This window comes from Diaphorina citri, unplaced genomic scaffold (genome assembly GCF_000475195.1).
Source record: "Diaphorina citri unplaced genomic scaffold, Diaci psyllid genome assembly version 1.1 scaffold365, whole genome shotgun sequence".
Taxonomy (NCBI): Eukaryota; Metazoa; Arthropoda; class Insecta; order Hemiptera; family Psyllidae; genus Diaphorina; species Diaphorina citri.
Genome location: NW_007377800.1, coordinates 33013 through 49862, shown reverse-complemented (window position 1 = coordinate 49862; position 16850 = coordinate 33013). Strand labels below are relative to the sequence as shown.

Sequence of the window (16850 nt, the reverse complement as noted above, 5' to 3'; positions counted from 1 at the left end):
GGCTCCTTGTGGTACTGATAAAATTGTAATTTTTGCGCTTCAAGACAGACGCGCTACCAACCAAGCGAACTAGGCTGGCAAGCTAGATTTTTTTCTATCTCCAAAAATATATAATAACCTCTCCCCTCTCCCCCAGGTCAAGTTTGTCACCAAAATCTGGCACCCGAACATTTCGTCAGTAACGGGAGCCATCTGTCTGGACATTCTGAAAGACCAATGGGCCGCGGCCGCGCTTCAAGACAGACGCGCTACCAACCAAGCGAACTAGGCTGGCAAGCTAGATTTTTTTCTATCTCCAAAAATATATAATAACCTCTGTTTATCCCCCAGGTCAAGTTTCTCACCAAAATCTGGCACCCGAACATTTCCTCAGTAACGGGGGCCATCTGTCTGGACATTCTGAAAGACCAATGGGCCGCGGCTATGACCTTGAGAACCGTCCTCCTCTCGTTGCAAGCCCTGATGGCCGCAGCTGAGCCGGACGACCCACAGGACGCAGTGGTGGCCAAACAGTACAAGGAAAACCCCGAGATGTTCACCCTGACGGCCCGACATTGGACCAATGTGTATGCTGGAGGTATAGTATATGATTTTATCAACAGGAGAAAATGGTAACAGTTCGCTTTTTTTTTTACTTTTACAAGATTAAAGAGTCTTGTAAAACAAAAAAAGCGAACTGTTATCATTTTCCCCTATTGGTTTTAAGTTGTTTTACCAAAATACCAAGCGTTGTGTTTATCCTTAAAAGTTACCAATTTTTTTTCAATAAATGATTTTATATTTTGGTTATTCTTAAGGTAGAAACACACTACTGTCAATTCAGGTGAGCTCATAGGGAGTCAGAAAGACGTACGACTAGCTCAAAGTTTTTCAATAACATTATGGGGAAACTTTGTCCTCACGTGACGTGCTAGTCTAGCTGTCCTGAACGAAATTCCGACCGCGGCGAACTTTATCCTAAACAGATAAGGCTCTCGTTCTCGGAACGGCTGGCTATCTCTTATCCCGTGTCTGATGATTTCGGAACGATAAGACCGTCATTGTTAGAGTTAGAGTCCCCTCTATCAACTATCATATCAATCCACACCTTTATTCATTGCATCATACGCAGTGGTGGCCAAACAGTACAAGGAAAACCCCGAGATGTTCACCCTGACGGCCCGACATTGGACCAATGTGTATGCTGGAGGTATGTGATTTTATCAATAGGAGAAAATGGTAGTTTTACAAGATTAAAGAATCTTGTAAAACAAAAAAAGCGAACTGTTATCATTTTCCCCTATTGGGTTTAAGTTGTTTTACCAAAATACCAAGCGTTGTGTTTATCCTTATAAGTTACCAATTTTTCAATAAATGATTTTATATTTTGGTTATTCTTAAGGTAGAAACACACTACTGTCAATTCAGGTGAGCTCATGGGAAGTCAGAAAGACGTACGAGTAGTTCAAACTTTTTCAATAACATTGTGGGGAAACTTTGTCCTCACGTGAGCTCACGTGACGTGATAGTCTAGCTGTTCTGAACGAAATTCCGTCCGCGGCGTAAACAGATAAGGCTCGTTCTCGGAACGGCTGGCTATCTCTTATCCTGTGTCTGATGATTTCGGAACGATAAGACCGTCATTGTTAGAGTTAGAGTCCCCTGTATGAACTATCATATCAATCCACACCTTTATTCATTGCATCATTTTCATTTTTGTCTCTCTTTTTTTACGATAAAGACCGCCGTTGGTAGAGTTCCCTCTATCAATTTATTGCATCTTTTTATATATATAATAAAAAAATGTTTATCTAATATTCTCCTTTTGTATCTTTTCTCGCCTCCCCACCAGGCCCTAGCAAGAACCCAGATTTCGACAGCAAGATCCAGAGACTCACAGATATGGGCGTCATGAGCCACGATGCACGAGTAGCTCTGTCCACATATAACTGGGAGCTGGAGCGCGCCACAGAAGCCATCTTTACTTAACACGGTAGACCCTTTAGTCAGAGAAACAAGGAGAAATAAATAGCCTGATTCACGAATACTAATGGTTGACACCACAGTCTGAGTTTTGAACTTTAAGTTTCAATCTTGGATTAAACTCATTAAACAATCTGATTGATTAATAATGCTCGTTCTCACCAATATTTTTTCAGCCTCTAAAAGGACTGTTAAGCCAACAGCCTGTTAGTTCCATTTGATTTGTATAGGCTTAACAGGGCTCTTAATCTTAAGCTAATAGACTGTTAGAGCTAAAAGGAAGGTTGGTGAAACCCATTCTAAGTTTTTACTTTCCTTTTTAATGGCTTTAATAGCAGGCAATATGCTCACTTAGTGAGCTCTTCCACCCAACCGGTTTTTGTCAGCTTAATAGCCAACATTCAAAGGAGAGAGAAAAACATCAGCGGGAGAAAAAGGATTAGAAGAATAGAACAAAATCAGAAAGAAGGATAGAAGACGTTTAAAATCAGCCAATCAGATTGGTTCATCCAAGATTTAAACTTAATCCAAGTGTTTCAAAAAGAAGGCAAATCTTAGGAAACAGCAGGCAATATGCTCACTTAGTGAGCTCTTCCACCCAACCGGTTTTTGTCAGCTTAATAGCCAACATTCAAAGGAGAGAGAAAAACACCAGCAGGAGAAAAAGGATTAGAAGAATAGAACAAAATCAGAAAGAAGGATAGGAGACGTTTAAAATCAGTCAATCAGATTGGTTCATCCAAGATTTAAACTTAATCCAAGTGTTTCAAAAAGAAGGCAAATCTTAGGAAAAGTATGTGAAATAGGGGTAGTTTTAGGTGCTCAATAAAGTGGTGGCATTGGTTTTTTGTAAATTTCTTTCACTTTTCTTGTTTCGGGAGTAACATATATCCTTCCCAAAACTTTGATGATCAGGTCCACAAGCTGAGTTTAAACTGACGCACTCTTGGATGAAGCAATCTGATTGGTTGATTTCAAACTGTTCAGCCAATCAGGTTGCTCAATCTTTTGCGGCCCGCCAACTCTCTACCTTGGTCTCTTGCGGCCCTCGGGTGCCCTAAGGTTGGACAACCCTGGTCTAGCTCTAGGTAGGTAGGTATACCTACCTACACCAATAATATGGGTAAATACACCAACAATAACCTAGGTACCTAGATACCGACATACTTCATTGATTTGTTGCTTACGTGAGGTAAACTGAGCAGATGTGACGTACGTTCTTTTGGTTCAAAAGAGCAGTGAAATACTAATAGTTTGCCTTTTTGTGCGTACCTAAATTTACCTTATTTACCTACGTTCACGTAATCACGTACCTACAACGTGAAAAAATGCAGTGGAACTGTTTGCTTACTGTGCGTAAATTTAACCTATTAGGAAATTAGGAGCTACGTACAAATTCGGTCTGGTTGTATGCGTCTTGTCTAGAGGTGAACATTACCTACGACTTACCTGTAACCCTGCCCCCGGGGTGTGGTGGTAGGTTTCCATTTTTTTTTTTTTTTTTTTTTTTTTGCTTGTGACTCAAAGTTTTTTATCCATGAAGCTGACCTCCATGTTAAGGATTGTATTCAAAAATTTCCATCAGTAAGTTCCATGAACAGCTTAAAAAAGGTTTCATAGAGGTAACAAGTAGGTACTACCTGTAAAAACAGAAGTCTTGTCATCCTAATAGAAGGAAGCCGGTCATTTGCAGAATGAAATTTATCTGTTGAGGATAATGTTTGCCACAAGCAGGATAACTAATGAGTCTTGCATGACCTAGTGCTTAAAAGGTAGGAATACAACCTCCCAAGCTAACTAGGGTGGCATTCAAATTGGAAAATGGATTTTGTGATGTTTAGTCATTTTGTAAATAGGGCAAATTTGTCAGGAGATAAAAACAATAAATCTATGAATTCAACTTTATCAATGTTTTGTTTAAATTTTGAGTAAGTAACTGAAAATTGGGTCAGAGAAAATTTTAAATTTGGGGCAGTTATCAGTGAAAAGAAAAAAAAAATGTGTGTCATTTTCTAAAATATCTTTATCAATGTTTTGAGTAAGTAACTGAAAATTGGGTCAGAGAAAATTTTAAATTTGGGGCAGTCATCAGTGAAAAGAAAAAAAAAATGTGTGTCATTTTCTAAAATATTTACTTAATGACCACATAATACATACCCTGATAAGAGACAAAATAAACATTAAAGAATTGGTTTAAAGTGCACTCATAATTTTTATATCACGACCTTTATATCAAATGAACTAAACTCAAATTTATCACAAACAGTGTTTTATGTAATTAACCAAGTGATGATACATACCCTGATAAGAGACAAAATAAACATTAAAGAATTGGTTTAAAGTGCACTCATAATTTTTATATCACGACCTTTATATCAAATTAACTAAGTAAACTCAAATTTATCACAAACAGTGTTTTATGTAATTAACCAAGTGATGATAGGTACAACAAAAATACAGCACAAATTGGATCAAAGATTATTTAGAATAATATTTCCCCTTGCACACGGAATTGTCGACTATTGACCTGTTTACAAGAAAATGAAATCTTCACCTCTCTGTACTTCCATTATATACTAATAAATTATTTTGTTATTTTTCTGTTTTATGTAACATTACATAGCTCCCTTATCTCTTAGTTTTATCTTGGTTTCTCCTTTGCGTAAAGTTTAATCTCATTTGTCTTGTATTGTTTCATTAACTTCTTTGGTTGCAGTCTCTGGTGTTCATATACAAACATGGTCCATTTACCTATTGGAATAATATTTATGCACATCAATATTTGAGTCCTACCTATTATTTATTACTAGTAAGCACTAAGCAGTGCCCTAATAACTCCTTATCTCTTGTCTAAAGTTGCTACAGGGTACTTACTATTTTTATGTACATATAATATATTTGAATATGTGTTCTTCTTATCACTTCATGAGACTTGTCTTAGTATTGGGATTTCTATGTCTGAACAAGCCAAGTGTTTGAAAATCTGATGAAGCCATTATTAAATTACAGAAGTAAAAGAAAAAAACTTGGATTTTTTGTGGTGATTTTAAATAGGCATTAGGTACTTTAAGTAGGTAGGTAAAAAAAAAAAAAACATTAAATTCAGACAAGCCATTTTCTTGTCTGGGGAAAAAAAGAACAAAACCAGATCTAAGTACCTACAAGCAACAGGTACCTATACCAATAAATAGACAAACGAAATTTTTATAACATTATAATCTATAATGTTCCACTATCCATATTTGTGCTGCAACATTGATGCATAAGGAGTAAGGATGCTTAAAAAATTCTTAGCAATTTACAGACAAAAGTAAAAATTTACTTTTTCGACCTGTATAACATATAAGATGAAATTTTTTGTTGAGATTTAATAATATTTTCGAGTTAAGCATGCTCAAAATTCCAAATTTAAATCCTTTTCGACCAGTATGTCTGTTTGGGGGAAAAAACGACCAGATCAAATGCCCACCGGAAGTCAAAATTTCTCTCTTTTTTGTGAAAAATCGACCTCATTTTATCATTTTCCTTAATTTTTCTGTATATTTCATGATTTGTTTGGTTGTCATGCGTTCAATACTTCTTCATGTCTTTTTGTTTACAATTTCTTCGAAATTTCTTAATTTCGTTATATCCTGAGTCCTTGGTTGCTTTCAGGATCGGGCCAAAGGTGATTCTTTTTATCAGAGATTTTTTATTGATGTATATTTGTGGTGTAAAATTTGTATTCACCATTTATCTAGATTTTTCTATATTCCTTGCATTGTTCATAAATGTATTGCTTTCTTCTTCGCCTCAGTATGTTTAATAAACATTGTTTATACCTACTTGATTCAAAGTTAGATTCTAATGTGAAGTAACAGTGGGTGTGGTGATAAGAGGATGGGTTACAAGAGTCAATATGGACACCGCTACAGTATTTTAATGTGTAAATTGAAAAATGTTATTGGACATTTTCACCCCATGAAATCACAATATTGTCCTATAAATATCATATAGTAGTATCTACATATGTAGTAGCCCCAACACCTAAGCCTCAGGGTGGGCTTTTTTTGTGTATGGAGTTAAGCATCCATGTAATTTTTGGTGAAAATTTGTATTCACCATTTATCTAGATTTTTCTATATTCCTTGCATTGTTCATAAATGTATTGCTTTCTTCTTCGCCTCAGTATGTTTAATAAACATTGTTTATACCTACTTGATTCAAAGTTAGATTCTAATGTGAAGTAACAGTGGGTGTGGTGATAAGGGGATGGGTGACAAGAGTCAATATGGACACCGCTTACAGTATTTTAATGTGTAAATTGAAAAATGTTATTGGACATTTTCACCCCATGAAATCATAATATTGTCCTATAAATATCCATATAGTAGTATCTATGTAGTAGCTCCTACACCTAAGCCTCAGGGTGGGCTTTTTTTGTGTATGGAGTTAAGCATCCATATAATAAAATGAAGTTTTCTTTTACTCACGAATAGGTTGCAAATAATTTTCTGATATTTTCTAAAACCCTACCTGATCTTTTCTAACATCACCTAAAATTATGAAATTTTAAAAACGTAATGAAATGAAAATTGAAAGTTGACCATGTTATTTGATGAAATGCTGCAGGTGATAATGGGATAAAAGGTTAAGGTTCTGAAAATTAATTATTTTCAGAATAGGAGTTTGAAATTTGAATATGTAGGTACGTTAGGTACTCTTGAAAAAGAAAAATTGTCAACAAAAGTGACTGGAATGGAGTCTAGTTATTATAAATTTAAAGTAAAAATGTTTAAAAATAATGCTGCAGGTGATAATGGGATAAAAGGTTAAGGTTCTTTAATAGGAATTTGAAAATTGAATATGTAGGTACGTTAGGTACTCTTGAAAAAGAAAAATTGTCAACAAAGGCGACTGGAATGGAGTCTAGTTGTTATAAAGTTAAAGTAAAAATGTTAATGCTGCAGGTGATAATGGGATAAAAGGTTAAGGTTCTTTAATAGGAATTTGAAAATTGAATATGTAGGTACGTTAGGTACTCTTGATAAAGAAAAATTGTCAACAAAAGCGACTGGAATGGAGTCTAGTTGTTATAAAGTTAAAGTAAAAATCACCTCTTTTAGTTACGTATTTTCATTTTCAAAATCCTGAACTGCATGAAAGAGCTTTAGAGGCCCATTCCACGAAGGACTTTGCACTTCGCGTAGAAAAAAAATTGGCGGACAGTGGGACTTTTTCAACGCGAGGAGTGAAGCTTATTCGTGAAATAGACCCCAGGATAATTTGTAGGTATTGTCGCTAAGCTTTTGATTTCGATTTATTTTTGTAAAAAAATTCCCTGTCAACAAAAATTAATTATTTTCAGAATAAGTTTCGAGTAAAAATAATGATTTTTTTCTATTTATTTTATTGTACTATAAGATGATATGTTATTAATTGAGAATAAAATTTAAACTGTTTCATTTCCTTTTTTTAATTACTTTTACGTTTTTTATTATACCTTCCCCCTTCACTATTAGAAAAAAAAAAAAAAAAAAAAATACACCGGTATGCCGCCACTGGTCGCTACTCAGTCCAAAGATGCTACTCTCGAGGAACCGTGAACTCAGATGAGGTATGCAAGCATGATACCCAATCGGCCAAAGAGTTTGACTGAGGGTGTAAAGTCCGCTCGGGCGGGAATCGAACCCGCGACCTACAAGGCAGGCGGCGCTCTACTCTCCAAGCTAACAAGGCTGACTTTTGGTACTTTTCTGCTCGGGCGGAAATCGAACCCGCGACTTAGCGCTTACAATGTAGGCGTGCTACCCTCCAAGCTAACTAGGCTGACTTTTGGTACTTTTCAATTTCAACTTTTCGGCCTGGGCAGGAATCGAACCCGCGACTTAGCGCTTACAAAACGGGCGACTTTTGGTACTCTTCTGCCTGTGCGGGAATCGAACCCGCGAGCTGACTAGGCTATCCCCCAGGCTGACTTTTGATAGGTGCTTTTCTCAAGGCTGGCAGGATTCTCTCGAAGTAAAAGCTCTTGTTCCGGGAAGACTTCCCTATTGCAACACCTTGACTTTAAAATCAAAAATTCGAATTTCCCGCCAACTTTACACGCAAAAAGTCCGACGATGTCCTACGATGGCCCTGTTCATAACCACGGCCTCTCTCCCCCCAAGGGAAATTTTTTCGAGAAAAAGCAATGTGCGTCATTTTCCCGATGATAAAGCAAATTCCAAATCAGCTGATTTCTTTGATAACAGAACAACGAATATTCCGAAACAAAAACAAAAATATTGCATTCAATCGGTGTTTTTTGCGTACTCTTTTATGCAGTTTTTCGTTATGATAATCAAGGTAATTTATGAAAGTCCCTGTTGAGCTTTTCGACGCAACGTGAAAAATTTCCCCCTCGTATGTAAGAGAAGGAGAGGTATTGATTTTCCGTTTTTTTTAAAAACCGAACGCAGTTTTCTCTCGTGTTTTCCAACGTTACGTCATGTGATGTTATGAACAGAAAAAGCGGCGCACCGCGTGTTTTTTTACGAAGTCCCATGTGGAAAATAACAGTGATTTTTCCATTCCTTTTCAAATAGAAAATTCATTTCGATTTCCGTTTCAGTGGTATCAATAAATTTAATATCGGGATTTGGAAGTCCGTCAACAAAGAGAGGTAGGTCCCGGCGTGTCTTTGTTTTTGTTTTGGGGAAATTTTTCTCCTCTCTCTGCACTCCTCTTGACCTTCCCCACTGGAACTCTTATTACGTTGTACTTTTTGCTTTCTCGTTTCTCTCCGCCCGGGAAGTCAACACTTCGCAGTGTTTTGCGTACGTTGAGATTGTTTTTTTTTTTTTTTCAAATGCAATAATTATTTTGTTTATTCTTGTTGGAAAATTATAGAATGAGTGCAATAAACAAGGTTACTATAATGAGTAAAATGCACCAAGGGGGGAAAAAAAGACGTACCTAATAGTAAAGAATAGATGCACGGGATGCACCAATAAGGGGGTAAAAATGCACCTAGGAGTGGGGGACATTGTTTAAGATGCCGGCATTTCTCATCTAGAAAATAATGCAACTTACCTATGTATGTAGATGTACCCAAGTACCTATACCCATTCACCTATCATAAGTAGGTATAACACCTACTTAGATTGCCGTAATTTAACTTAGGTACTCAAAGATAGCTTAGATAGCAATATTTTTGGTAAGTAGCAATGTTATAAACACAGAAAGCTTTTGCTTGTTGAGGTTATGTCATGCTACGCAATACAACATACCGAATATACCTACCTATCTAGTAAGTCTTGATCCTAAGTATCTACTTTAAAAATATACATAGGTAGTTGAAAATTCCAAACGATTTTATTAATATGGAAGGAAAATAATTAAGGGAAGTAGGTAGGTGTTGGTAGGTATTCTGGAAAGCTAAGTACATAAAAGACGCAAATGATGCAATAAAGGTTTAGGGTTAGGTAGGTACCTATACATACCTAACTTGCCTATCTACTAATCAATTTTTATGATACGTACGAATCTATGATTTTTACGGATCACACATTTTACCTATTATTCACGTAACTAGGAAGGTATACGAGTACGTATCCAGGCTCCTCAGTGGACAGAATTCCTGTCATGTCCTATTTGCTGTAATCAGTTTGATAACTTAGCGAGAAGTCCAATCAGTCTGGGATGCTCGCATACAATATGTAAGCACTGTTTGGCAAATCTTCATCGGAAGCAGTGTCCATTTGATCAGGTAAAGTCCATTTTTCAACCCTTTGCATGATTGACGGCATGATTAAGCAACAATATTTCATAAGTTTGCATCTGTCTTGTAATCAGTTCATGTTTTAACCCCTTCCACACTGTGTGCAGAACAGTAAGTGCATACCAACAAGTTGTGCAAGTCTTACAGCAACTCTTGTAATCAGTTCATGTTTTAACCCCTTCCACACTGTGTGCAGAACAGTAAGTGCATACCAACAAGTTGTGCAAGTCTTACAGCAATATGTCTGTCTTCAGGTGTTATATCAAGACAAAGTATCAAAGCCTTCTAATTGCATCTCTTCTAGTGATAATGAGCTCTTATCACTGATATGAGTGATATTATATTTTAGTTCTAGGTACAAACGGCTAGGTAACAACCCTAAAATTGGAGAATAAGCTCACAAAAATTTGCTTTTGACTTTTGACCACCCAGATATCTAGATGTAGGATTGTATTTTTTCCTTATGGCATTTTTTTTTTTTTAATTCAGTTTTGTGTGTCATATTATCCCCACCCCCTGTACTATTGCATGTCCATTCAATCTTCCCTTATGGTGAAAAGAGTCAAATGTAACCTATTTAAGTGTTGGATCATTATGGACAGATGGTTGTCACTTTAAATGCCAAATACACTGTTGATAATATTGCACAAGCCAAGTTGTGCAATATTATTTATTTATTTGAAGGGTCACAAAACCCAGTAATACAAAATTACATCAACAAGTCAAATAATGATCTATTATAATTATTACCTACATATACATGTAGAATAAACTGATTTCCTACATGAAAATAATAAAAAGGAGAAAATAAAAGCATTCGTTAATTGTAGGAAAAACAAAAGAGAAGTTAAAGGAGAGATAAAAAAAAAGAAACAAAACTAATTAATAATTAATTTATAATTAGTTTCCAAAAAATCTTATAGAAAAAAAATACCATCACATTAAAATTACAGGTTTCATGGGACAAATCCTTCAAGAAAGTCCCACAAAATATAAAAGTACCATAGTCACCCTTACCATTAACATTAGAAAAAAAAAACATTTTTTTTTAAAGTTTATCTTATTCTTAACTACTTGTGAAAATTATAAAGCTTGCCTAGAAAATTCTGATGAAAAGATCAAAATGATGAAAAAAAAGTAAATTTTCTAATTTTTTGCAGATTGACATTCAAAATACATACCTACGTATGAGCTATGAGAAGTTCTAATGAAAACGAAAGGCCATTTTCCATAAACAAACATGGCCGTTTCCAAAGGCATTTCCAAACTTTAACTTTACACACGTTGAAATTTACGATTTTGGGCGAACGACGTTTTTTTCTGCTTATTTAAAAAAGAAGAAATAAAAATCATCAAATCCTCTAAATTCAGATCTGCACTTTTCTCTCAACTCTTCTCTCAAAAAGAAATCCTCAAATATTTCTACACGTATAAAAAAATGTATTCCAAAAATACTATACAACTCCCAAATCACCTTATGATCTTTACGGACAAAAAAAAACACGCAAAAAAATACTTTTACTGTAATTTTCTTTCGTAAAAAAATCTGTACAAAAAGCTTCTTAAAAAAATATCGTACCAAAACCAATTCACTAATTTATACATGTACTAAAATAAAAAATTTCTGTCAGTCTGCCAAATTTTTCGTAAAATATGGTACCATTTTTTACGTAATGGTAACATTAACACACATTTCAGGGCACATTTTAATTTAAAATATTATTGTTTTAACAAGGACATTTCCAGGGCACCTTTCCTTTTAAAATTATTTTGTTGTGTCAAGGATAAAAATTCGACTCAATATTATTATTATTATTTCCATAGACTCGTTTTCACGTAATGGTAACATTAACACACATTTCAGGGCACATTTTAATTTAAAATATTATTGTTTTAACAAGGACATTTCCAGGGCACATAGGAAATAATTATTTTGTTGTGTCAACGATAAAAATTCGACTTATTATTATTACTATTATTTCCATAGACTCTTCTTTCTCCATGAACAAGGGTCTCAAAGGAAATGAAACAATTTCTCAAGAATCTAAAACCAAAACAACTCATTTAACTACCAAGATTTATAAATCAAAATTAAATGAAATTTTATTCGTGTTAAGCATGAATGCTCGTCACAAACATTTCCATACATAGACTCTTCTTTCTCCATGAACAAGGGTCTCAAAGGAAATGAAACAATTTCTCAAGAATCTAAAACCAAAACAACTGATTTAACTACCAAGATTTATAAATCAAAATTAAATGAAATTTTATTCGTGTTAAGCATGAATGCTCGCCACAAATATCGTTCCTTGATTAATTCAATATGCTAAATATAATGTGATGACTTGGACTCGAACCACCAACCTTCACATCCCAAGTCCATCGTGCTAAGTACACCACTGAAGTTGGTCCATCAAACGATCAATTGATTAGGAAATGAAGAACTGTGTCCTATTACAAAACCATGACTTTATACCCCACAGCAAAATAACAAAATCATCTAATGACCCAGTATCGTCAACAAACAAAAGACAATTTTTTCTCTAATGAACAATACCCACAATAATACTAAAGATGCCTCGTTTAACAACCTACATTAAAAAAGAAAAAAAAAATATCAAAGCTAAAAAGGATATAAATGTTCTTTACTACATCATAATACAAAGTTTTAGTACGGTAAATTGTTTTAAATCAATAATCAACACCAAAAAAGACGAATCAAATAATTTAATAGGTGAGCCAGTCTCCAAATATGGATTCAAAAAACCTCCAAAACTCCCTAAAAAATCAGCATTTTTAAAGGTGCATGTATCTTTGCACTCAGGATTTCTGGGTTTTGAATTATAAAAATAAAATTATACATTTACAGAATCGAAACTGTTTGTGTTATTTTTTGGAGAAGGGCTCATCATCCCACGATAAATCCGTTTTTTTCTCTTTGAAAATTTATTAATTTTAGGTTTGACGTCAGAGGCGAACAGTGGTTTAATGTTGTAGTAGTAGCCAAATTCTCACACCAAGCACTTCCATCCCTATCTGCTGCTAACCAAGACCTATGGTTGATTGACCATACAATTCAAAAGGAGCAATAGTTACACCAAGAAGATTAAAAATAATTGCTATCTACCTAAGGTAGGGGGTATGCACTATGATAAGAGTACTTCATAGAAGGTTAAACTAAATACCTACTAGTTTAATAAAAAAAGTTCTTAATTCTTAGAAATAATAACATTAATAACTATGTAAAAAAGGTTTTAAATATGTTATTTCCATTGAAAAATTCCGTCTTTGAGTCAAGTCACATCTACAAATCTAAACCTTCAAATCTTACACCTTTGGTTCCCAGGCTTACTCTCTGTCATTTTATCATATCACTTACGAATAATCTTCACTCAACCCACGATAAATCCGTTTTTTTCTCTTTGAAAATTTATTAATTTTAGGTTTGACGTCAGAGGCGAACAGTGGTTTAATGTTGTAGTAGTAGCCAAATTCTCACACCAAGCACTTCCATCCCTATCTGCTGCGTGCCTGATCGATGTCCCAGGTGCAGTGGATCACCTCACGACGTCCACCACCTGTTCAACTGTCCAGACCTTCCAACCATCCTGGACCCAACAGCCTTATGGACCAATCCTGTAGAGGTGGCGCAGCTCCTGGGCCTGGAGACGGAGATGTAGTCGCCAACGCTAACAACAACATCCCTATCTGCTATTGGTGGTAATAGCGGTTTAGTAGCATTTAGCGTAGACTGCACTAGTGTTTAATGAATAGTAATGGATCTTGTGGTTATGATGATTTCACCTTTTACCACATTAAACTTCAATTTCATTTTACTTATTTCTATCTATTTATTCAAATCTGATACTACTCGTATACTTTCGTGTTGACTACTAATGCTCGGAGACTGTGGGTACAAGTGTCGGGAGTGAACGTCATCTAAAATTCATTTCAATGTAGAGTCAAAACCTGGTGGTGTAGTGGTCAAGGCGCTCGCCTGGTAAACAGGAGGGCGTGGGTTCAATCCCAGCCGAGGTATGGAATTTTAGTGGTGTAGTGGTCAAGGCGCTCGACTGGTAAACAGGAGGGCGTGGGTTCAATCCCAGCCGAGGTATGGAATTTTATCAAATATATGAGAATTTGACCACAATAATAGTAGTAGCCTACTGCTGGAGTAAAGGGACTTTTCAGTCCTATGCGAGCAGTATAAATCGCTGGAGTAAAGGGACTTATCAGTCCTATGCGAGCAGTATAAATAAGCACTATTATTATTATATATAGTAGTAGCCTACTGCTGGAGTAAAGGGACTTTTCAGTCCTATGCGAGTAGTATAAATAAGCACTATTATTATTATTCAATAAAGTAGTCCCTCCATCCACCCCTGGTGGGCGATTGATAGAGGGACACCTTCTGAATTTCGCCTCAATCCCCCGTTCATTCCTCCATCCAGTCTTTCCTTTTCTCACTCATGTATACTTTACTTCCAACTTCACCTACTTCACCAGTGCTTCGTCTAGAATTACATACCGAGCATGTCCATTACTCCAACGCTTCGTCTAGACTGTGCCATAGCATGGAACATCATGATTTCAAAGCCTCGATTTCACACAGCATCAGCATGTAGTAATTTTGCGAAAATTATAACCCCGCAGAAAAAAGGTTGTGACCCAATTCCAACCGAAATCATGAAAACCAACCTCGACTTCCCACATGTTGTTGGAAAACTCGGAAAATAATTACAAGAGTAAGAGTTCATAAAACTTGACACAAAGAAATGGGATGGGGAGGAGGGACGAGGGAGAGATAAAGAAGAAGAGGAGGAGGGAAAAGAGAAAGAGGAGAGGAAGACGAGAAAGAAAATGGTATAATGATTTGGAACATTACATCACACACAAAGAGGTCGATATAACCGTGAAAATAAGAACAAGAAGAAGTAGGAAGAAGGAGAACACCATGGTCAAAAAATTTCTTTCTGATGTGACCAAGTAGGTATGTAGATCTAATTGGGAAGTGTTGTATTTTCTCCTCGCCCGTCTGATAAGAGTCAGGATGCTTAGGTTGTTTTTTTTTTGTCCAAAATTAAAAAAAAAATAATAATAATAATAAAATAAAATAGGCCGAAGCGAAGGGATCATTAAGATAATATAAATTAAGACATATGCCACAATTACACTGGTAACGTCACATTCCAAGTTCCAATAAAACATACTGTTAAGATCAAAATCAAGCATAAAGCCAACAGCAGTCTGATTAATTCAAGTAGTCTACCTATCATTACCAAACAAACACATTACCTCATCATATCTTGCCTGTGGATATAGACTGTATTATTTACTGTTCATTCACACACATATGTTATACCTACTCATAGGTACCTACGTAGGTAGGTACGCGTATCCTGTGGATATAGACTGTATTATTTACTGTTCATTCACACACATATGTTATACCTACTCATAGGTACCTACGTAGGTAGGTACGCGTACTTGGAGGAATAACAGTACGTACGTATGTACGTTCAGGTGTTCAAGCTAGGAAGGAAGGTATACGGTAGGACACTTTTAAAGGTGTTTACCTACAGCGAGCCTATCAGTCCAAGTCTAAATGGAATAAAGGTAATCCAAACTCACCGTATACACGGTATACATATAGCGAATTCTCTAATGACCGCAGTTCATTCTGCGACTCTGCGCCTGCAGTGTTGTCCCAGACGTTCATCCGTCCAGATACCAACCACGCGCAAGGGTTCTTAACTTTAGTGACTCGTTGCACTAGTCCGCGATGGATCACTGAAGTTAAAAAGCGTTGCGCGTGGTTCATAACTGGATGGTCGACCGTCTGGGCAACCGCGCGCTGACTTTTCCCGGAATTCTCGGCCCGCAAACGAAACTAACTTTAGTGACTCGTTGCACTAGTCCGCGATGGATCACTGAAGTTAAAAAGCGTTGCGCGTGGTTCATAACTGGATGGCCGACCATCTGGGCAACCGCGCGCGCTGACTTTCCGGAATTCTCGGCCCGCAAACGAAACTGTGACCCCGTCTATAACTCCATGCCTGGGGATATCCACGGGGAGTCCATGCCTGGTTGGTATTATCTAATAGCCTATCAAACCGTGGCAAGGCACATAGGTTTCACTTTCTATGGAGTATTTAGGAAGTCCACTTCCATTTTACATAACCGCTCGGTCTGCACTAGCGCAGTCTGGCGGTAAACCGGTCTTATCATTATCACCTGAGATACCAAACGATCTGGCTTGTCATGTAATTGACCTATTTTTGTGTTTTTTACGTGTAGGATTGTAGATTGTAGGTATGATGTTTATTTTTAGAGCTATTATAGCGTTGTAGCATGTCTCAATATGACTGTCTGCTTATTTAACTGGCTGAAATGGACTTGTTTTTTTTTAGAATACTATATTTATAGCCAGGTAGACGGATCGAAGTAAGCCCTGTACACACTCGACATGTCTCCCTACTTGGTGTACCAACCTGATGGTCTTTCGACGGATCGTTTTGTGTGTACGCGACTTTTGCGCAAACATCACTCGTTTAGACCTAAAATTTGCTCAAATGTACCAGATTAGAAGACCATGGTTGTACTTATTTACTTTTTGGAAACGGAACTGATTCCGATGGGGCGCCAGCTTAGATTTCCTAGAGGCGCTTATCACGCCAAAAGAGGAGAAACGAGCTTCAGAACAGGGGAAATTCGGAAAGGAAAATGCGGCTCATCATATATTTTTTTTTTTTTTTTTAAAGATGAGTGTTCCACCGCCATTTTTATTTCGTTGCAATGAAACAACTGCTACATTAGACGCATGTGGCCTGTGTCGTAGCATGCCCATCCCGTAGTATGTCCCTCATCAGATGGGCGAGAAGAGACACAATACTTCGCATTTAGGTGCTGGGTCAACACGAGAACACCAGAAAGTAACCCGTTGAAATATTTGCAATCGAAAAACGAGTACAAATTTTTGTCGATGGTGGGATTCGAACCCGGGACCTTCTGCATGGCAAGCAAGCGCGTTACCACTGGACCAACCGTGCCCACATTCAGCCAATCTAGTCGTATGGAGGTATTCAATTGATTCAGCCAATCTTGTCTATGTAGTGGAGTGCAGAGGTCAACAGATCAGGTTGTTTTC

At 36.6% G+C, this 16850-nt stretch overlaps 3 protein-coding genes and 1 long non-coding RNA gene across 7 annotated transcripts in view; 3 read left to right on the top strand and 1 right to left on the bottom strand.

The window, feature by feature from the left end:
- LOC103508076 (ribose-phosphate pyrophosphokinase 2) overlaps positions 1-4525 on the bottom strand; it is a 39733-nt gene extending 35208 nt beyond the window's left edge. For 3 of the 4 annotated variants that reach the window (XM_017443602.2, XM_026822787.1, XM_017443603.2), the window contains exon 1: positions 4120-4253. The gene's annotated coding sequence lies outside the window, so the exon portion shown is untranslated. The other variant, XM_026822788.1, reaches the window with a different exon arrangement.
- LOC113466947 (ubiquitin-conjugating enzyme E2-22 kDa-like) lies at positions 312-2375 on the top strand. Its single transcript, XM_026822794.1, has 2 exons — positions 312-577; positions 1832-2375. Exons 1-2 carry the CDS (start codon positions 424-426, stop codon positions 1966-1968), a joined length of 291 nt encoding a protein of 96 aa, XP_026678595.1. The 5' UTR covers positions 312-423; the 3' UTR covers positions 1969-2375.
- A 1514-nt stretch (positions 4526-6039) lies between the features above and the next one.
- On the top strand, positions 6040-6901 carry LOC113466949. Its single transcript, XR_003391188.1, has 2 exons — positions 6040-6573; positions 6755-6901. It is a non-coding gene; the product is annotated as an uncharacterized LOC113466949 (long non-coding RNA).
- Positions 6902-8277: 1376 nt separating this feature from the next.
- Positions 8278-16850, top strand: part of LOC103508077 (roquin-1) — a 39551-nt gene continuing 30978 nt past the window's right edge. Inside the window, exons 1-2 of the mRNA XM_026822786.1 lie at positions 8278-8289; positions 9518-9691. Coding sequence (XP_026678587.1) covers positions 8278-8289; positions 9518-9691 — 186 coding nt within the window. The remainder of the gene's footprint in view (positions 8290-9517; positions 9692-16850) is intronic.

Excerpts from the sequence above, each read along its gene's own strand:
- LOC113466947 (XM_026822794.1), top strand. The coding sequence starts at position 424 with ATGACCTTGAGAACCGTCCTCCTCTCGTTGCAAGCCCTGATGGCCGCA. Across the intron at positions 578-1,831 it reads GACCAATGTGTATGCTGGAG|GCCCTAGCAAGAACCCAGAT; the intron begins GTATAGTATATG and ends CCTCCCCACCAG.